Source organism: Pempheris klunzingeri, chromosome 23 (assembly GCF_042242105.1).
Source record: "Pempheris klunzingeri isolate RE-2024b chromosome 23, fPemKlu1.hap1, whole genome shotgun sequence".
In the NCBI taxonomy this organism is placed as follows: Eukaryota; Metazoa; Chordata; class Actinopteri; order Acropomatiformes; family Pempheridae; genus Pempheris; species Pempheris klunzingeri.
The window spans coordinates 17,071,012-17,085,449 of record NC_092034.1 but is presented as its reverse complement, the minus strand read 5'-3'; the positions used below and the strand labels follow the sequence as shown (position 1 = coordinate 17,085,449).

At 42.7% G+C, this 14,438-nt stretch overlaps 1 protein-coding gene across 3 annotated transcripts in view; it reads left to right on the top strand.

The window, feature by feature from the left end:
• Nucleotides 1-14,438, top strand: part of rtn3 (reticulon 3) — a 30,197-nt gene that overhangs the window by 3,484 nt on the left and 12,275 nt on the right. Inside the window, exons 2-3 of one of the 3 annotated variants that reach the window (XM_070854333.1) lie at nucleotides 1,914-1,961; nucleotides 6,044-8,653. The exons of 1 other annotated variant lie outside the window; for it this stretch is intronic. In XM_070854333.1, the coding sequence (XP_070710434.1) occupies nucleotides 1,914-1,961; nucleotides 6,044-8,653 (2,658 nt within the window). The remainder of the gene's footprint in view (nucleotides 1-1,913; nucleotides 1,962-6,043; nucleotides 8,654-14,438) is intronic. One more of the 3 variants, XM_070854334.1, reaches the window with a different exon arrangement.

Sequence of the window (14,438 nt, the reverse complement as noted above, 5' to 3'; positions counted from 1 at the left end):
AAGTGCTGCACGTAGCAGCCCCAGAGCCAGATCTCTGCCTCTGGAGTTGGTGGAAACCAGAGTTTAAAGGAGACCAGATTTTGGACTATCACTGGGATGCTATCATCAAATAGACTAAGGCTTTAAACAACAAATGTTCAGTAAACTCAACTGATCTAACAGCACTTTTGTACTCGGCTGTCCTTTGGCTGCACAGTTGGACATCTCTGCTGATTTCTGTAATAGTTTTCTGAATGAATGAATTCATGTATTCAGCTTTGCGTCTTCCTCTCTGTGTCCAGACCACTGTCACATGCACTCATGTGTAGTCCTCTTTAGATCTGTATGTTGCTGTGTGTTATTTCCAAAGCCTCACATACATCACAATCTATTGGATTGTGACGAATGTGAGGCTTTGTAAATGTGCAGTACAGTTCAACCAAACCACAACACTAATGCATGCCTTTAATTGTAATGCTCATAAGGATGTGAACTGTTATTTGATATTTTATTGAAGTTCTTTTTTTTTTGTTCCCTTTTTTTTTTGAGCAGTTATCTTCTAGCAGCCCTTTTAAGCCTACCCCCACCAATTATTTCTGACAAATGTGGAAACACAAGTCAGATTTAGAGACTGGATTGTGGCTGAGAAGTGAAAGTGTGCTGTGTTAAGAGGGTCACAGTGGTATGAATGTATGAGAAGGAATGCTGCAGCGGCAGCACCAACCTGCCCAGCCTGTACATACTGCACCTGAGCTGACCTGGAGAGAGACTCTACCCCTCCCTGGGTAAACCTGAAAGTCTCACACTGCTTCAGTCCTTTCCCATGACTCAAGATATTTCTCTGCTAGCATTCCCAACCTGTCTGGTGACAAAGGAGAATGAGGTGTGAACACTTAGGCTTGAACTTGATGGAGGCTGTTCTCAGAATGGAAGACATTATGTCCTCAAACACAAAAGGGAAATTGTTGCAAAGTTACACTGCTGGGCCAGAAATACACAGACCGTAACACTCCAGCCTAGAGCTGTGCTATATGTTATATGTACAGGTCGTCTCAGATCCAAAGAACGAAACATATCCCAATACAGCACATGTTCTCGAAGGTCATATAAAGTGACAACATGGAGAGGCCCATTTCTTATTACATTTTGAATTATTTACTCAAATACTAACAATAATAATGATGATAATAATTTCTTTAATTGTATTTGGATGGTTTTTCTTCTCTTTGTCCTTGCTGGTCAGATTGACTCTGTTCTGTGTCAGGTTCACTCTCCTCCATGTTTGTTTGTGTTGCATCTACGCATATTACCTGAATGTGTAGAAGAATCAAAGTGCTGTCTATGACAAAACATATATTGCCATAAAGAGTGTTCTTTGTAATACAACGAAATAAACGATGGAGCTCAATATGAAACGATTGACGTGATGCAGTTGGTCAGGTCTGGCTCACAGTCAGCGGTCCACTTCATCCCAAAGGTGTCGGATGGGGGTGAGATAGCGCTGGGACTTCTAAACCAGCCCCAGACCAAAAGCATTCGGACAGGGCTGTTGGATAGGGCTGTCCACTTCACTTTGTGTCCTGCTGGTTTCTATCGTAGCAACATATACCGACGGAGAAGTAGAGGAGAAGAAGCAGTGGTGTTTTGGTCATAGTTAATATGTGGGAAGTACCTCTGTGTATGTCTGCATAGCAAATGTAAGTGCATGTGTTAGTTATTGTAGGTTTACTGGAGTAGAGCATATGCATCTCTGTTAAAAGTGTGTCTGAGCTTCATTTGAAGTAGTCTTGTTTAGCATGTAAAGTTGTTAAGGCTGGATAAGTTATTAACTCTTGTTTTCTCTTGATTTTAAATGCCTTTCTTTGAATGGGTGCAGTGGATAGGAGTTCTTCTCTTCTAAGATGATCATTCTTCTGTCCTTTTTATTTTTTCAGATTCCTTTCTTTCCTCTTCGCCTGTATCTCTCATTCAGTCTCCTCAAGGCAAGTGTATGGTTCTCTTACGCTGCTCGCCTGCTCTCTCCCTCTGGCCTGTTCTCTTTCGCTGGCCTGCTGCTGTACTGCTCGACTTCATCCCTCTTTCTAGTGCCCCTCTCCTGCTCGTAGGAGTCCAATAAAAATAGAACAAACCTGCAAAGAAAACCAACATCATCGTGAACTCCAGTCCTAAGCCCAGCTCCTTCCCCAGCTCGATTGCTCTTTAGCTGCCCCTCCTCCAACAAACCTTGGCATGCTATTCCATCTGTTTCCAACACTGCTGACTGTCAGTTGCTGCACTAATTGTAAGTTAGCCAGGCAGCACAGCTCCTCCTGTTCAATGGCATATGGTATTTCTTCACCTCCACAACCCTTGCTGTAACTTGAGATGAAGCCGTTCCAGCTCGTGTTGTAAATAGCAATCTTGACCTATTGACAGGATTCATTGTTGGTTTATTGTTGGGGCTGCAGATACATCTGTGCATAGCCATAGTCTTTGTGGCCAATGCTCAATCAACAGAGCATCTACATATTATTAAATGTAATGCATAATGTGCCCCAGAGGCGATTGATCAAAATGACCAGCAGTCACTAACATGACTCAAAACCAGTCGTTCTCTGTTTCCAAATTCACTGCTGCATGTTGTCGCCCCTCTCCAGAATTCTTTCAGACCCCAAGAATTAGACGTGTAAAACCATGCCTCTGCAGCTGCTGGCAGTCTGATCCATTTCAGTCTTGAGTGCCTGGTAGCGAGCATTATTTAGGTCGGCAGCACTCACTGCAGGTTCAAGATAATCCCAAGATTGCCACCTTATTTTAAGAAAGCGGAGAAGTTCAAGTTCACATTGTGCGCACAAGAGCAGAAACCTAAAAATGGAGCAGGTTGGTGTCCCGGGGGGGTGGTCCTACCTTTCTGCTGCCCTAGTATCCGAGCCTATCCAAGTATCCCCCACCCACCCCAGCCCCATTAGCAACCGGGCCCCAGAGGATGAGTGGCACTGGAGATATCATCCACCGCCCAGCGGCCTGGGCCTGCCATTGCCCCCCACCCCACCAGTTGCTTATAGCTTATAGGCTTTGTGCATGTCTCACATCCATGCTTAAGCATTAAAATGTAGGTTTTCTTTGACTAGTTTTGCTTCTTTATTTTCAGATTCTTTTTGTGCTGTGATTTTCATCAGAGTTAGAAGTCTATACTTGTGTGAACAAATGGTAGCCAATACTGTGAACGCAGTGTTTGTTAAAAGTTGCATATTAGGGTAGATATCGATTAGGGTAAATATCATAAGGCACAAAATATTCTTACTCACACATTACCATCTCACACTGAAGTCACAAGCATCCAGCCTATTGACTGTAAGTGAGGAATGACAGGACGTGACTGCACCCTGTGAAATTTAAACTCTAAGTGACTCATCTGTTTCTCACCAAGGGCATGTGACCTGGCTTATGTATTACAATAACGTCTTAGCAGTAAATCAGTGCCTTTGGTTTCAATGGAAATGCTTTCATTGTTGAACTTCAGCCATTCATGTCAGGTTATAACTCTCTATTAAATTAGTTAATAGGATGAAGTACTAAATTAAACTAGTCCCTGGGTGATTTAAAAGCTTTATTGGAGTAAAAGTAGTTTGTGACAAAATAATCAGTTCAAGGTCCATTCACTGGCATTTTCTGTACTGAATGTTAATGTGACATAAGGCCACAAGATGTGGTCAAAAGCTGAAAAAAGCTTGTAGGTATACCCTGACTTGAGATTATTTTGTTACATATACTGATCTCAAGGTCAAGAATGAAATTTTATGTTTAGGGTTAAAAAAAAAAAAAAAAAAGATTTTCATACCTGGGCCATGTACCTTATCACTCAATTCCAATTACCACATAGAGCAGATTATATGAATCAGACTTGGAAGACCACCAAGGCCTAATGTGGCAGATGTTACATAACTAGTGGCCCATTACAAAGTTACAAAGCAAAGTTGTTGACAGTTATATATGAACCGTGTGAATAAAGGTTATGCCCTCTAGAAGTTTAGGCTTTAATCAAGTAGCCCAAGCTCCCCCTAACATCCGTGGATGGATTCTCAGAGCACTAGCTGTTTTGGAATTTGTTTACTAGTACAGAGCCAACAGACTACAACGTTGTTGGCGAGATGGAAAGTCCATTCATGTGGCCTAGTTTGAACAAGGCATTGTATTGTGGTACAGGGGAGGTGGCAGTCCTATCAAGACAAAGTGAACCAGTCAGTTGGGCATCAGTGGAAAAGTCTGTGTCTACACAGTGGCAGGGGAGGGGTGGGATCATGCTGACAACACAGCAAAAATTGCAAGGTTCACTTAAAGTAGGACAAATCCGGACCTTGCATTAATATCCAAAAGTTAAATCACTGTCATTGGTAGGTGGAGGTGGGCGAGCACAGGCTGAGCTGAGCTTCTGATGTTCATTTCTTAACATTGCAGCCAGTTCCCTGCCACCATGGCTTGATGTTGGGTGTTGGAAATGACATGGCAGGTCATTGGTGCTGAAAGGGATCATGTGATCGTTGGAACAGTTGCTCACAACCTGTTTGGAAATCTGTGGCCTCCAGGATTGGGCCCACATGGCTGGGGAGGGGGGGCCCGGCCATCATAAAGCCTCCTCAGCTGTGTGCTGTTTTAAATGACCTGATTAACTGCAGGGGAACAGCAGTGTTATCTAACTTGGCTTATTTTTCATTTTTTTGGTATGAGAAAACTGCTTAATTCTGATGCTCATTGTGATACTGATACTCTTGATACTCATCATTACTCATCATTAATAATGATGAGTTATTGCACAGTATTTGCTGTTGAATAGCACTGATGCATGAGGGAGATGTTTGTCAACTAGAGCTGATTTCAAGATGGCACTCCATATATATTGGACTGGCTGGTTCGGAATGAGTGTGAAGCTCAGAAAATGAAAATCTTTACAGTTTTACAACCATTTATTTTGTAATTGATATGTATGGTAAAACATCATTCCAGGGGAGCTACTGGTAAAGCGTTACTTTTAGTATATCTATTATTTGCACTGTGTCCCAACCATGGGATGAGGTAGTCAACAGCAAGGCAGAGTGGGCCAGCCTCTGTGATAGATGGCAGGAAAAAATACTAATGAACATTACAATGAGCATGGTATATCTCATCTCACAATAATCGCCTGTGTTTGTGTCAGGTTTAAGATGATGTCATGGCAAATTTAATGCCGCAACACTGACAATCTGCTATTAGGTCAAGCCTACATTGAGGGGGTTGAGCGCCAGTGAAAACAAAAGTAAGAAAAGTACTTGGTACCAAAAGTGACCCGAGCCGTACCATGCAGTGGAAATATGGCTATAGTTATGACAGGTAGTAGTTGTATAAACAGTTACCCAAAATTGTCAAAAAAGGCCATATGTGTACCTTTACCTTTATGTACCATATACCTTTACAGCTGTGATTACATGAAACTAAGATAATAATGGTTGATGGTGCTGTTTGTTTGACTTTGACTTGATTCCTGGGTTTTAAAATAAAAAAACTATCACCGTATTCATTTTATGTATACAGAGAACAGTTTCTAAATCAAGAAGCATTTTCACATGTAATAGTGTCTGAGGAATTAATGAGATACTGAGAAAATATTGTATAATGTTCACAGTCAAATAAACACAATCAAAAAAAGTGTTGTCAAGCCTGCAAGTTACATACACTTGCTATGCAAATTGCAACTGACATGCAGTCACCACAGCCACATGTGGTGATTCAAAAGAAGCATCACTCAGTGAGATTTTATTTCTTTTGCTGCTTCATTTGATCATTCAGATAATTTAGGTTGCCAGGCAGAGTGCTGCCTGATGGCAAGTTTTTGGAGTAATTAAGAGCAGCATGCAAAAAAGTGAAGATCTCATTCATCATGTCAGTGTGCCATACATGTCCATGATGCAATGCATGAATGCTTCGGCTGCAACACTAAGGCCTCGCTGAATATTAGAATATTAGAAGTGCATGGGAGTTAAGTGTCTGATTTATATGACCTCCCCTCCTCTTTCCTCTTCGCTGTCGTCTTTCATGCATGGCAATGCAGACAAAAGAGTGGTCCTTGGCTCTGACAAGCCCTGTGAAGGTGTAGCAACATCCCTACGCTTTCCTTCTCAACCTGGCTCATTCACCCCCGGCAATTACGGGAGTGAAGCAGGGCCGCCAGATGGACAACCAGATTCACCAATAAAGACGTCTCCTGTTTCAGAGCGAATAAAGGCACTGGAGGCTCTTGCTGCCAAAAAGAAGGAACCTGATTTTAGAAGTGATGGAGGTTTCTCTCACTTCAGAGACCGCCACCATGAGAAATCTCCCACTGAGACCCCAAAAACTCCCACTGAGAAAATTACGCCAACTGTCCAGAAAAGAGGAAGTTCTGCTGATCAGGAGTCACCAGAATCCCCCTTTGAAGTACTTGGAGAGTCAAGACAAGGGAATGAATTTGAAGAAACAGAAGAGTGGATGAAGGCTCATTTACCTCCTGTGCCAGACTTTGAAGCTGTAGATTTAATTAAAGGCACCCTGACTTCAGAAATCCATATATCAAAAGAGGAGAAAGAGACTGACATAGCTATACCTGATGCTCCTGCTGCCTTTGCTGGCGTCCCTGATGCTTTTATGGATTCTCCTGTTGAAGTTCCAAAACTGAAGGATGAGATCTGTGATGCACAGAAGCCTCCATGTTCTGAGGAGGAGCCAGAGTTTGACCTTACCTTTCTGCCAACAGCCTACATGTGGGATCAGCAAGAAAAACCAGGTGTCCAGGCTCAGTCAGATCTCAATTCTGTGCTTCCAGTTTCACCTGCACCTCCAGCAGGGTTTGACTCGCCATCTCCTCCGGTCTTTTCACCAGTTGGCACAAACGATAAACAAAATGTTTCGGATGACAAGAAGCCCTCTTGGACTGGAGATCTGGAGCCCCCAGAGGCAAGTGAAGCAGACAGCTCAGGAGAATCAGATGATACTGTCATTGAAGATGGTGTCCCTGTTCCTGCAACTGTTTCTTGTCCATCTTCTCATGCATCAGTTGCAAATGATAATGCCGCAGCTCCCAATCTTCCCACTGAGGAAAAGGAGACTCCTCTGACAAAGTCTGGGAGGAAGCTAATGCAGGTTCCAACAATTAATGTTATTGAGACTGATGAGCCAAATTACAGCGACGAGGAGATGGAAATGGAGCTAGAGACAGAAGATGAGGATTATGAGGTTGTAAAAGAACCAGCCAGAGAGGCCCCAAAAAACCCAGAACTAGACGACAGTAAAGATAAACCACCCAAGACACGCCCCTTAGAAACTGAATTCATGGAAGGCTACTCTCCTCCATCATCACCTGTGGACTCTGATGCTGAATACTCTCCCAGGCACAAGATACCCAAATCTCTCCCTGAAACTGTTCATCAGGAATCTGCATCAAAACCACAGGACCTACCCAATCAGAGTGAGTCAGAAGGCCAGGCTTCTGTTTTTTCCCAAGCACCATCTGAAAAATCACAGAGCACTTTAAATAATTTAAATGATAAATCCTCCCCTTTTATAGTCACAAATGAAGAAGTGGACTTCCCAGACAATGATGACGAGTGGTCAGATGAAGCACACGACATCCTGGTCAAACCTTGCAAGACTGATCCTCCGTTCATGGAACCTCCTTACACCCAATCCAAAGTGGATGAAAAGAGCGACACAACTGCAAAAGAGGCTTATATGGAGACTGCTTCCCTTCCGAAAACCAGCTTCATGCAAGATGATATTTATGACAGACAGTCATTTGATTATGATTATGATGCACCCTCTCCCTTGGATGATATTGCTGACAAAGGGCGAGGTGGGGCTAAGGAGCGGTTTCTTTCTGATCCTTCTCAAATCAATGTAGAAACACTGAATGCAAGCCCAGCACAGAATTATGTTTCAGATGACAGTCAAAATCTGAAAGGTTTCACTTCAGTGAATGATGATGAAACCTTCCCCAAGCCAGATGCTCAGACATCTCTTAGAGATTACCCCCAAGACCCATATTCCTCTTTCCAATGTGAATCACTAAGCAGCACCAATGAACAAGATTTGACCACTGGCATTGTTACAGATAAAATGTCAAATGGCAACTCCCTCCCAGCAGTCTTAAACATCCAGCAAGACACTAAAGCAGGCCACAATGCACCTGACACAACAAGCAACCCAGAAAGTTCTGATCCTGAGAGCTCAGTTCCTGAGCCTACAGACAGCTTTGTGGAGTTCATGCGAGAGTGTCTGAAATCAAAGCAGGATGAAGAACTTAACGACCAGCACCAAGGTGTTCTATCCAATAAAGGGTTCTGCAAAACTGGTTTGCCTTCTTCCCAGTCCCCTCCAACCATGGTGATGGATCTTGAACAAGAACAGCTTACAATCAGTGCTCTCAAAGAGCTAGGCAGTAGTCAAGAGGAGGAAGAGGAGGTGGCGTCTCTCCAGGCAAAGGTTCCTGCCCAGGACAAAGCTCACCGCAGTGCAACATCTATACAGCAGTCTTCCTTTATGTCCACTCCTGATCCCCCATGTTCCCAAAGCAACCGTGTATATGACAGCACATACTCCAAAGAGGTAGAAGCCATCGACGAATGGGTGGCTGAAGCCTATCATCTTGCTGAGCATGTCTTGACAGCAATACTAACCCACTTATCAGGTAACACCACTTCCCTCTGGGCAATAGGCCTGCTAACCTCATGCATTCAATTCAGGAGGTCCCCTTTTCTCACTTGCACCTTGTAAATGCCTGCACCTTTTCAACAAGTTTTTATGTTTTTACATATTGTATTACATGGGCAATAGGCTTTATGGCAAGAAAAAGAACTGCATACAGACTTCTTTCCAGCCATGATCTTCTTTGGGTCTTTGGAGTGTAGCCTGCCCTTTGATGCACAGTAGCCGCTTTTTGTCACCTGTGAAGGGGTGGGGAGGGGGGGGGGGTTGAAAGAGATGGGCTGCTTTTTTGCTCACCTCAGTACATGTGACTAATTAGTATGTAAACTAGGGGTGCTAACCAGTTTGAAGGCTTCAGAAAAATATTTACAAAAAAAGCATGTGAATCAGTGTCTATTGGTACAAGCTTACAAGTGTGGCTTTCATCCCATCTCTGATTCCTAGTGAATTTGTCTACTTGCCCAGTGGCATTCCTTACCTGAATAATCTGCCATGTGTCTTTAAGACAAAGCGACATGATCATCCACTGGAGGTTCAGGTTAGACGTCTCTTGGATGCCTTCTTTCCTCACTGTACTCTTATTTCTTGTTACTCATGGGCATTAGCTCATATGATAGCCAGTATTTCTACGATAAGCTTATATCTGCCAACCATAATAATTTTTAAGCACTTGTCACTTGCCACAATCATTGATCAGACCCCAACTTTTAGAACTTGAGAACTTGGGGAGCATTTTTAAGAGAACCAAACAGCTGGTTGAAGGCATTTGATCATTTATCTGCTTGGTATTGCAATTTGAGTGAATAGAACACACACAAGCTCTCCAAATGTATTAACATTGCAGAAACAGTGATTGGTAAGTAACAAAACCACTTTGTAACACATTTCGCAGGGCTGTGCACAGAGAGGCTATACATATAACTGCAGATGCCTCGCACATGTGAGTGGGCATTGGTTCAGGGTGATATACAAGAAGTTTTTTTTTCGTTTAGTCATACAGGCACTGACCACAGAACGACTACACGAGAAAACACAAAATTTTGTAGGACTCGCTGTTTTATATTATTTGTAATTTATTTGCTGCTATCTGCCCATTGAATATTCTGTATCGTGAATGTACTTTTCTGTTCGGTTCTGAATGTACTGTTATTTTCCAGAAGCCATGTTGGCATACAGTATTTTTGTGTTTTACTAAGAAGACAAAAAATAGTAAGCTTCAATCTATAACTTCCAACAGAGTTAACTATTTCCGCATCTATTTTTAATCCAAACCACTTGCAGTTTAAGTTTAGCTCTCTTGGAGAATTCAGTTACATTGATTCAGTTGATCATTGGCACATTTCATCATCTGGCATGCACTAACACAACCAGTAGTCACTAATAATCAAATACTGAAAAACAGTAAGGCAACTGGAGCAAGTGTTTTGTTGTCAGAATGTCTGATGCAGTAAGAAATACCAGACACCGCTCCACAGGGAGAGACACCTCTGTGTCCAGGGACATCACCTTAGGGTTTACTCAAAATGCCAATTTCAAATTATGGTGATGAAGATATCATAGACCACCCCCGGACACGTCTGAGGTGCTTGTGTTCAATAGTTGGTTACATATGCATCCATTGAACTACAATACAGAAAAATCTTTGTCTTATTTGACAGTAGATTAAACCTGTGGCAGACAGACTCTTTGAGCTACACAAGATAAATTTCATGCGTAGCTGCGTTGTGGAGTTCGTCACTTGAAAACCGTAACACAACTCAAACGCAAGCTGCAGTCTGAGAGTGGCAGCTAGTGGGTGCTATAGCATGAAGCAGGAAGAGAAAGGTGTTCAGTTCCACTCAAAACAACCACGGCAGTTTGACGCTCTAGCTGAGCACGTCCGTGTGCATGGTCATATTTATGGCTGTCGCCTCTTCATTCAGACACACATCCCATCGTCTGTTTTCTTTTTTTTTTCATTCGTCTGCGCAGTAAGCACACCAATACGTGTTCCTCCACAGATGCCATGTTTGCCAGATGTTACCATTTGTGCTCTCGTGCTTGTGTGGACCATGTTTCTGCTGCATACGGTCTAGTGATCCCCACTCCATTTGAGCGTTTGACCCTCTTCTGCCCTCTGTCCTTTAGTGGTCCATTTGCAGCATTGGTGGGGGTGGGGGTGGGGTTGAATATGGTGCCCAAGTGTTAGCTTGCAAGAACCTTGAAAGTCATGTGTTACAATCGATCCTCAGTGTCGGGTTTCTGCCTTGATGCAGCTTTCCACAGCACGGTTAGTGAAGACTGTGGCATGACAACTAAGACTATAAGAAATGAATTGCATATCTGAAGGCCACTGGGGTGCAAATCATTTAGGTGTCGTTATTCGTACTCAGGTTTCAGGCAAGATGCCATCTTGGGGAAATTGGTTTGCAGTCAGTTCTTTCAGTCCTCACTTGTCAGTCCACCTCTCTTCATGCGGCTCCAGTCATCGTCAACTGTTTGAATGTAAGAGTTGCTATAAGTCAGCCTTTTTCTATGCACCACAGCTTACTGTAATTATTATGTATACTCTTCATTAAAACTTGACCAGTGGAGGGACAACGTACTGGATTATTATTTTTCAGGAGTTATAGCAGCTAATTCTGCAGTGCCCTCCCTTCCCCTGCAAACATGATCTCCACTCCACACAGAGATGCACAGAGGCTGGTATGCAGACAGCAATCCCAATACATTCAGTGGTACGTCTACATGTGTTGAACCTAGACCTGGCACACCAGAGAACAGAGTGCTGGTGTTCTAGCAAGCAGGAACTAGGGAAGAGAAATAGAAGGCATTTGGCTTCATTGGAAAGCTTAATGACCCTTGTTCTGTGCAGCATGTTAGCAGTGCACAAAATGTAATTGTCTTTTAATTGTAATATTGATAACTTGTTGTTGAAGAGGCCTGTTTTATGTCGTGTTCTGTCGTGTTCTGTAGAGGCCTGTGTTGTCAAATCCTCCCCCTCCAGGCATGAGCTTGTGCTATTTTAGTGCTTCTCTGCAGTGCTGCTCCACAACTCAGTAGGTTATAAGGCGGGGTACATTTGGCTGGGTGAGTTTGTTTCAATTGGTCTGGCTGTCGTCATGCTGGTTTTGCTTGATGTTTGCTGCATTGCTCTACAAGTTTTTGGGTTATAAGAAAATAACTTTTACAAATCTATGGCAGCCATCTGTCAGTGAAATCCAACCGTTGGTCACCAAAAGTGGTTCCCTACATTTCTTTGTGGGCCAGTTCTAATAGCACCTATAGACTTTGCCATGGCTTTAAAGATTGAAGAGGTAAAGTGGAGGAAAGTCACATGTAAATTGCCAATTACTCCATTGGGGCAGGTAGCAGTTACACTACTCATAATGTATCATGGCTACCCATCATTGGTTTAGTCTTCCAGCCCAACTTTTCTAGCATCAACCTGTTTTCAGAGGGAAAAAAGCTGTAAATCCCACTGCATCCCTGCTCAGCACAGTCAAAGAGCAGCTGCTTAACATGGAGTACCATTTAGCAGCTAAATACCACATCTTTTTCTCAGGAGTTGGGGTAGAACGAACCATAGCTAAATGGGGAATATTGGACTTTAATCATGGTCATCAATATGATGATGATTCTAGTTGTGTGTAAACTGTTGTCAAGCTTTTAAGCTTTTTAGAGCTTACAGTAGTTGCATCTGAAACACTAAATATTATGTACCAATGTCTTTGTGAACACAGGCCTCGATTTCCAGATTTTCTAATCCTAGAATAGGTAACGAAACGCACTAATCAATAATTAAAATGGTTATATTAGTCTAATTAATTGTCAGTGGCAGTAAGAACTAGACAGTAAGCTAAGTTAGCACCACTGATGGAGTGTAGTTAAATACATTTAATGGGCTGTATTTGTATTTCCTCAAGTATTTGTACTTAACATGAGTATTTCCACTTTCTGCATCTTTAAACTTCCACCCCAGTCCATCTCAGAGGGAAATGTTGTACTTTTAGCTCTGAAGCATCTGTCTGACAGCTTAAGTTTCTTTACAGATTACAGTTCTTCATCCCCCTCCTGTCTGATGAAAACCACGCATCTCCCTGTGTGGTTCCTTCATGGGCTGAGAAAACTCTCCTTCTGAACATAATAAACTGTTTCAAACCCCCTTGGATCAGCTGGAAAATGCATGGTCATAGAGCTAAAAATGGGCTCATTTTCTCATGAAAAGTCTGAAGATTTTTTTGAGATTTGTGGTTGTCACAGGACACCATCCCTACAAACATCTGAGCCTGGTTCTGTTCGAGGTTCCTTCCTGTTAAAGGAGAGTTCTTCCTCCACTGTGTCCTAATATAATATCTGATGCTGCTCATGTGGGGATTCTTGAATCCTTAATGTTGAATTCCTGAATCGTTGGGTCTCTCTCTAATTAAAGAGTTTGGTCTAGACCGCTCTTTATGGAAAGTGTCTTGAGGTAACGCTGTTATGAATTGGCGCTATATAAATAAAGATTGATTGACATATGAGTATCTTATAGACCATGATGTATTGCTGTGTATAAACTAGTTAAATGAGCACAGCCTTAAATGTCTACAGCAGTAAAATGTAGCAGGAATATCAATCCACATCAGGTGAAACAGGAGACACTGTAAAGTTCAGAATATACAACTTTTACATGTAGTATAGGATTTTTAAAGATGATATTAGGATATTAGTACTTTTGCCTAAGTAATAGACCTGAATACTTCTTCACCTCTGGTCAGGTCACACATGGCCTGAAGGAATCCAGTGGGTTTGTTGTCAGAGTGAGTCTCTCCGGTGTGTGAAAGAAGTACCACAGTCACAGAAAAGTCTGTGCTGTTAGGGGTAGTCATGTTAGTTCAGTCAGCTGTAAAGTGTGTCGATAAGTTGTGGTTGCTGTATAATACCTACTGAAATTTACTGTGTTGTTTGCTGCCATGGAAAAGAAAGAAAAAGCCTAAAATACTAGGGATGTGCATTTCAAGCAACAAAGCTGTTCAAGCTGTTCAAACTTCGCTTCATTGTTGTTTTTAGCTGTTAATTCTCTTGCTTTTATTTCTGAAACATGTTTTACATAAGGCAGAATTACATATTTGAATTAAGCCTTTGGAGTAAAGTAAGCTTTGAGTTAAGTATTGCCCAGGGCATCTTCAGACCACCCCCAAAAGTGTGTGTGTGTGTGTGAGAGCAGCACAGTGAAAGCAGGCCACTGCATCACAGCAGCTGATGGAGTGAATAGGGCGAGAGACATGGAGAGAGGGACAGGGAGATAATGAACAAGGACCGTCAAGCTCCGGCTGCCTCCTTGTGGGCACTGACAGCAAAGGATGCTGGGAGAACGCTTGCACCCCTACATTGCAGGGTGAGGAAACCCCACTGAACTCCATGAATCCACTTGTCCCTAAATTGCTGTGGACCCACTGAGCTGATGGATGTTGTATTAGAAGTCTGAGGTTTTCAGTCCATTGTAGACTTCAGTCCATTGAGAGAGGTCTACTGTTCCTGACCCCGAGCCCCACAGCAGTGCTACTACTGCTGCTTTTCTCTCACTTTCTGGTAAACAGGTTGAGCTCTTGGCACACTGAGCGCTATTTCAAAGTGTAAAGGAGTGAGACAAGCCATGTGGTGGCATTAGATAACTGCAAAAGAACACTAGAATATGAGAGAGACGTGCTAATGTTGGCCCATATTTACTAAAAGTGAAAAGTGGCAGCACTAATCATTGAGAGTTTGGCTTCTTTCCATGTATTGTGCAGTGTGGGCTTCAGCTG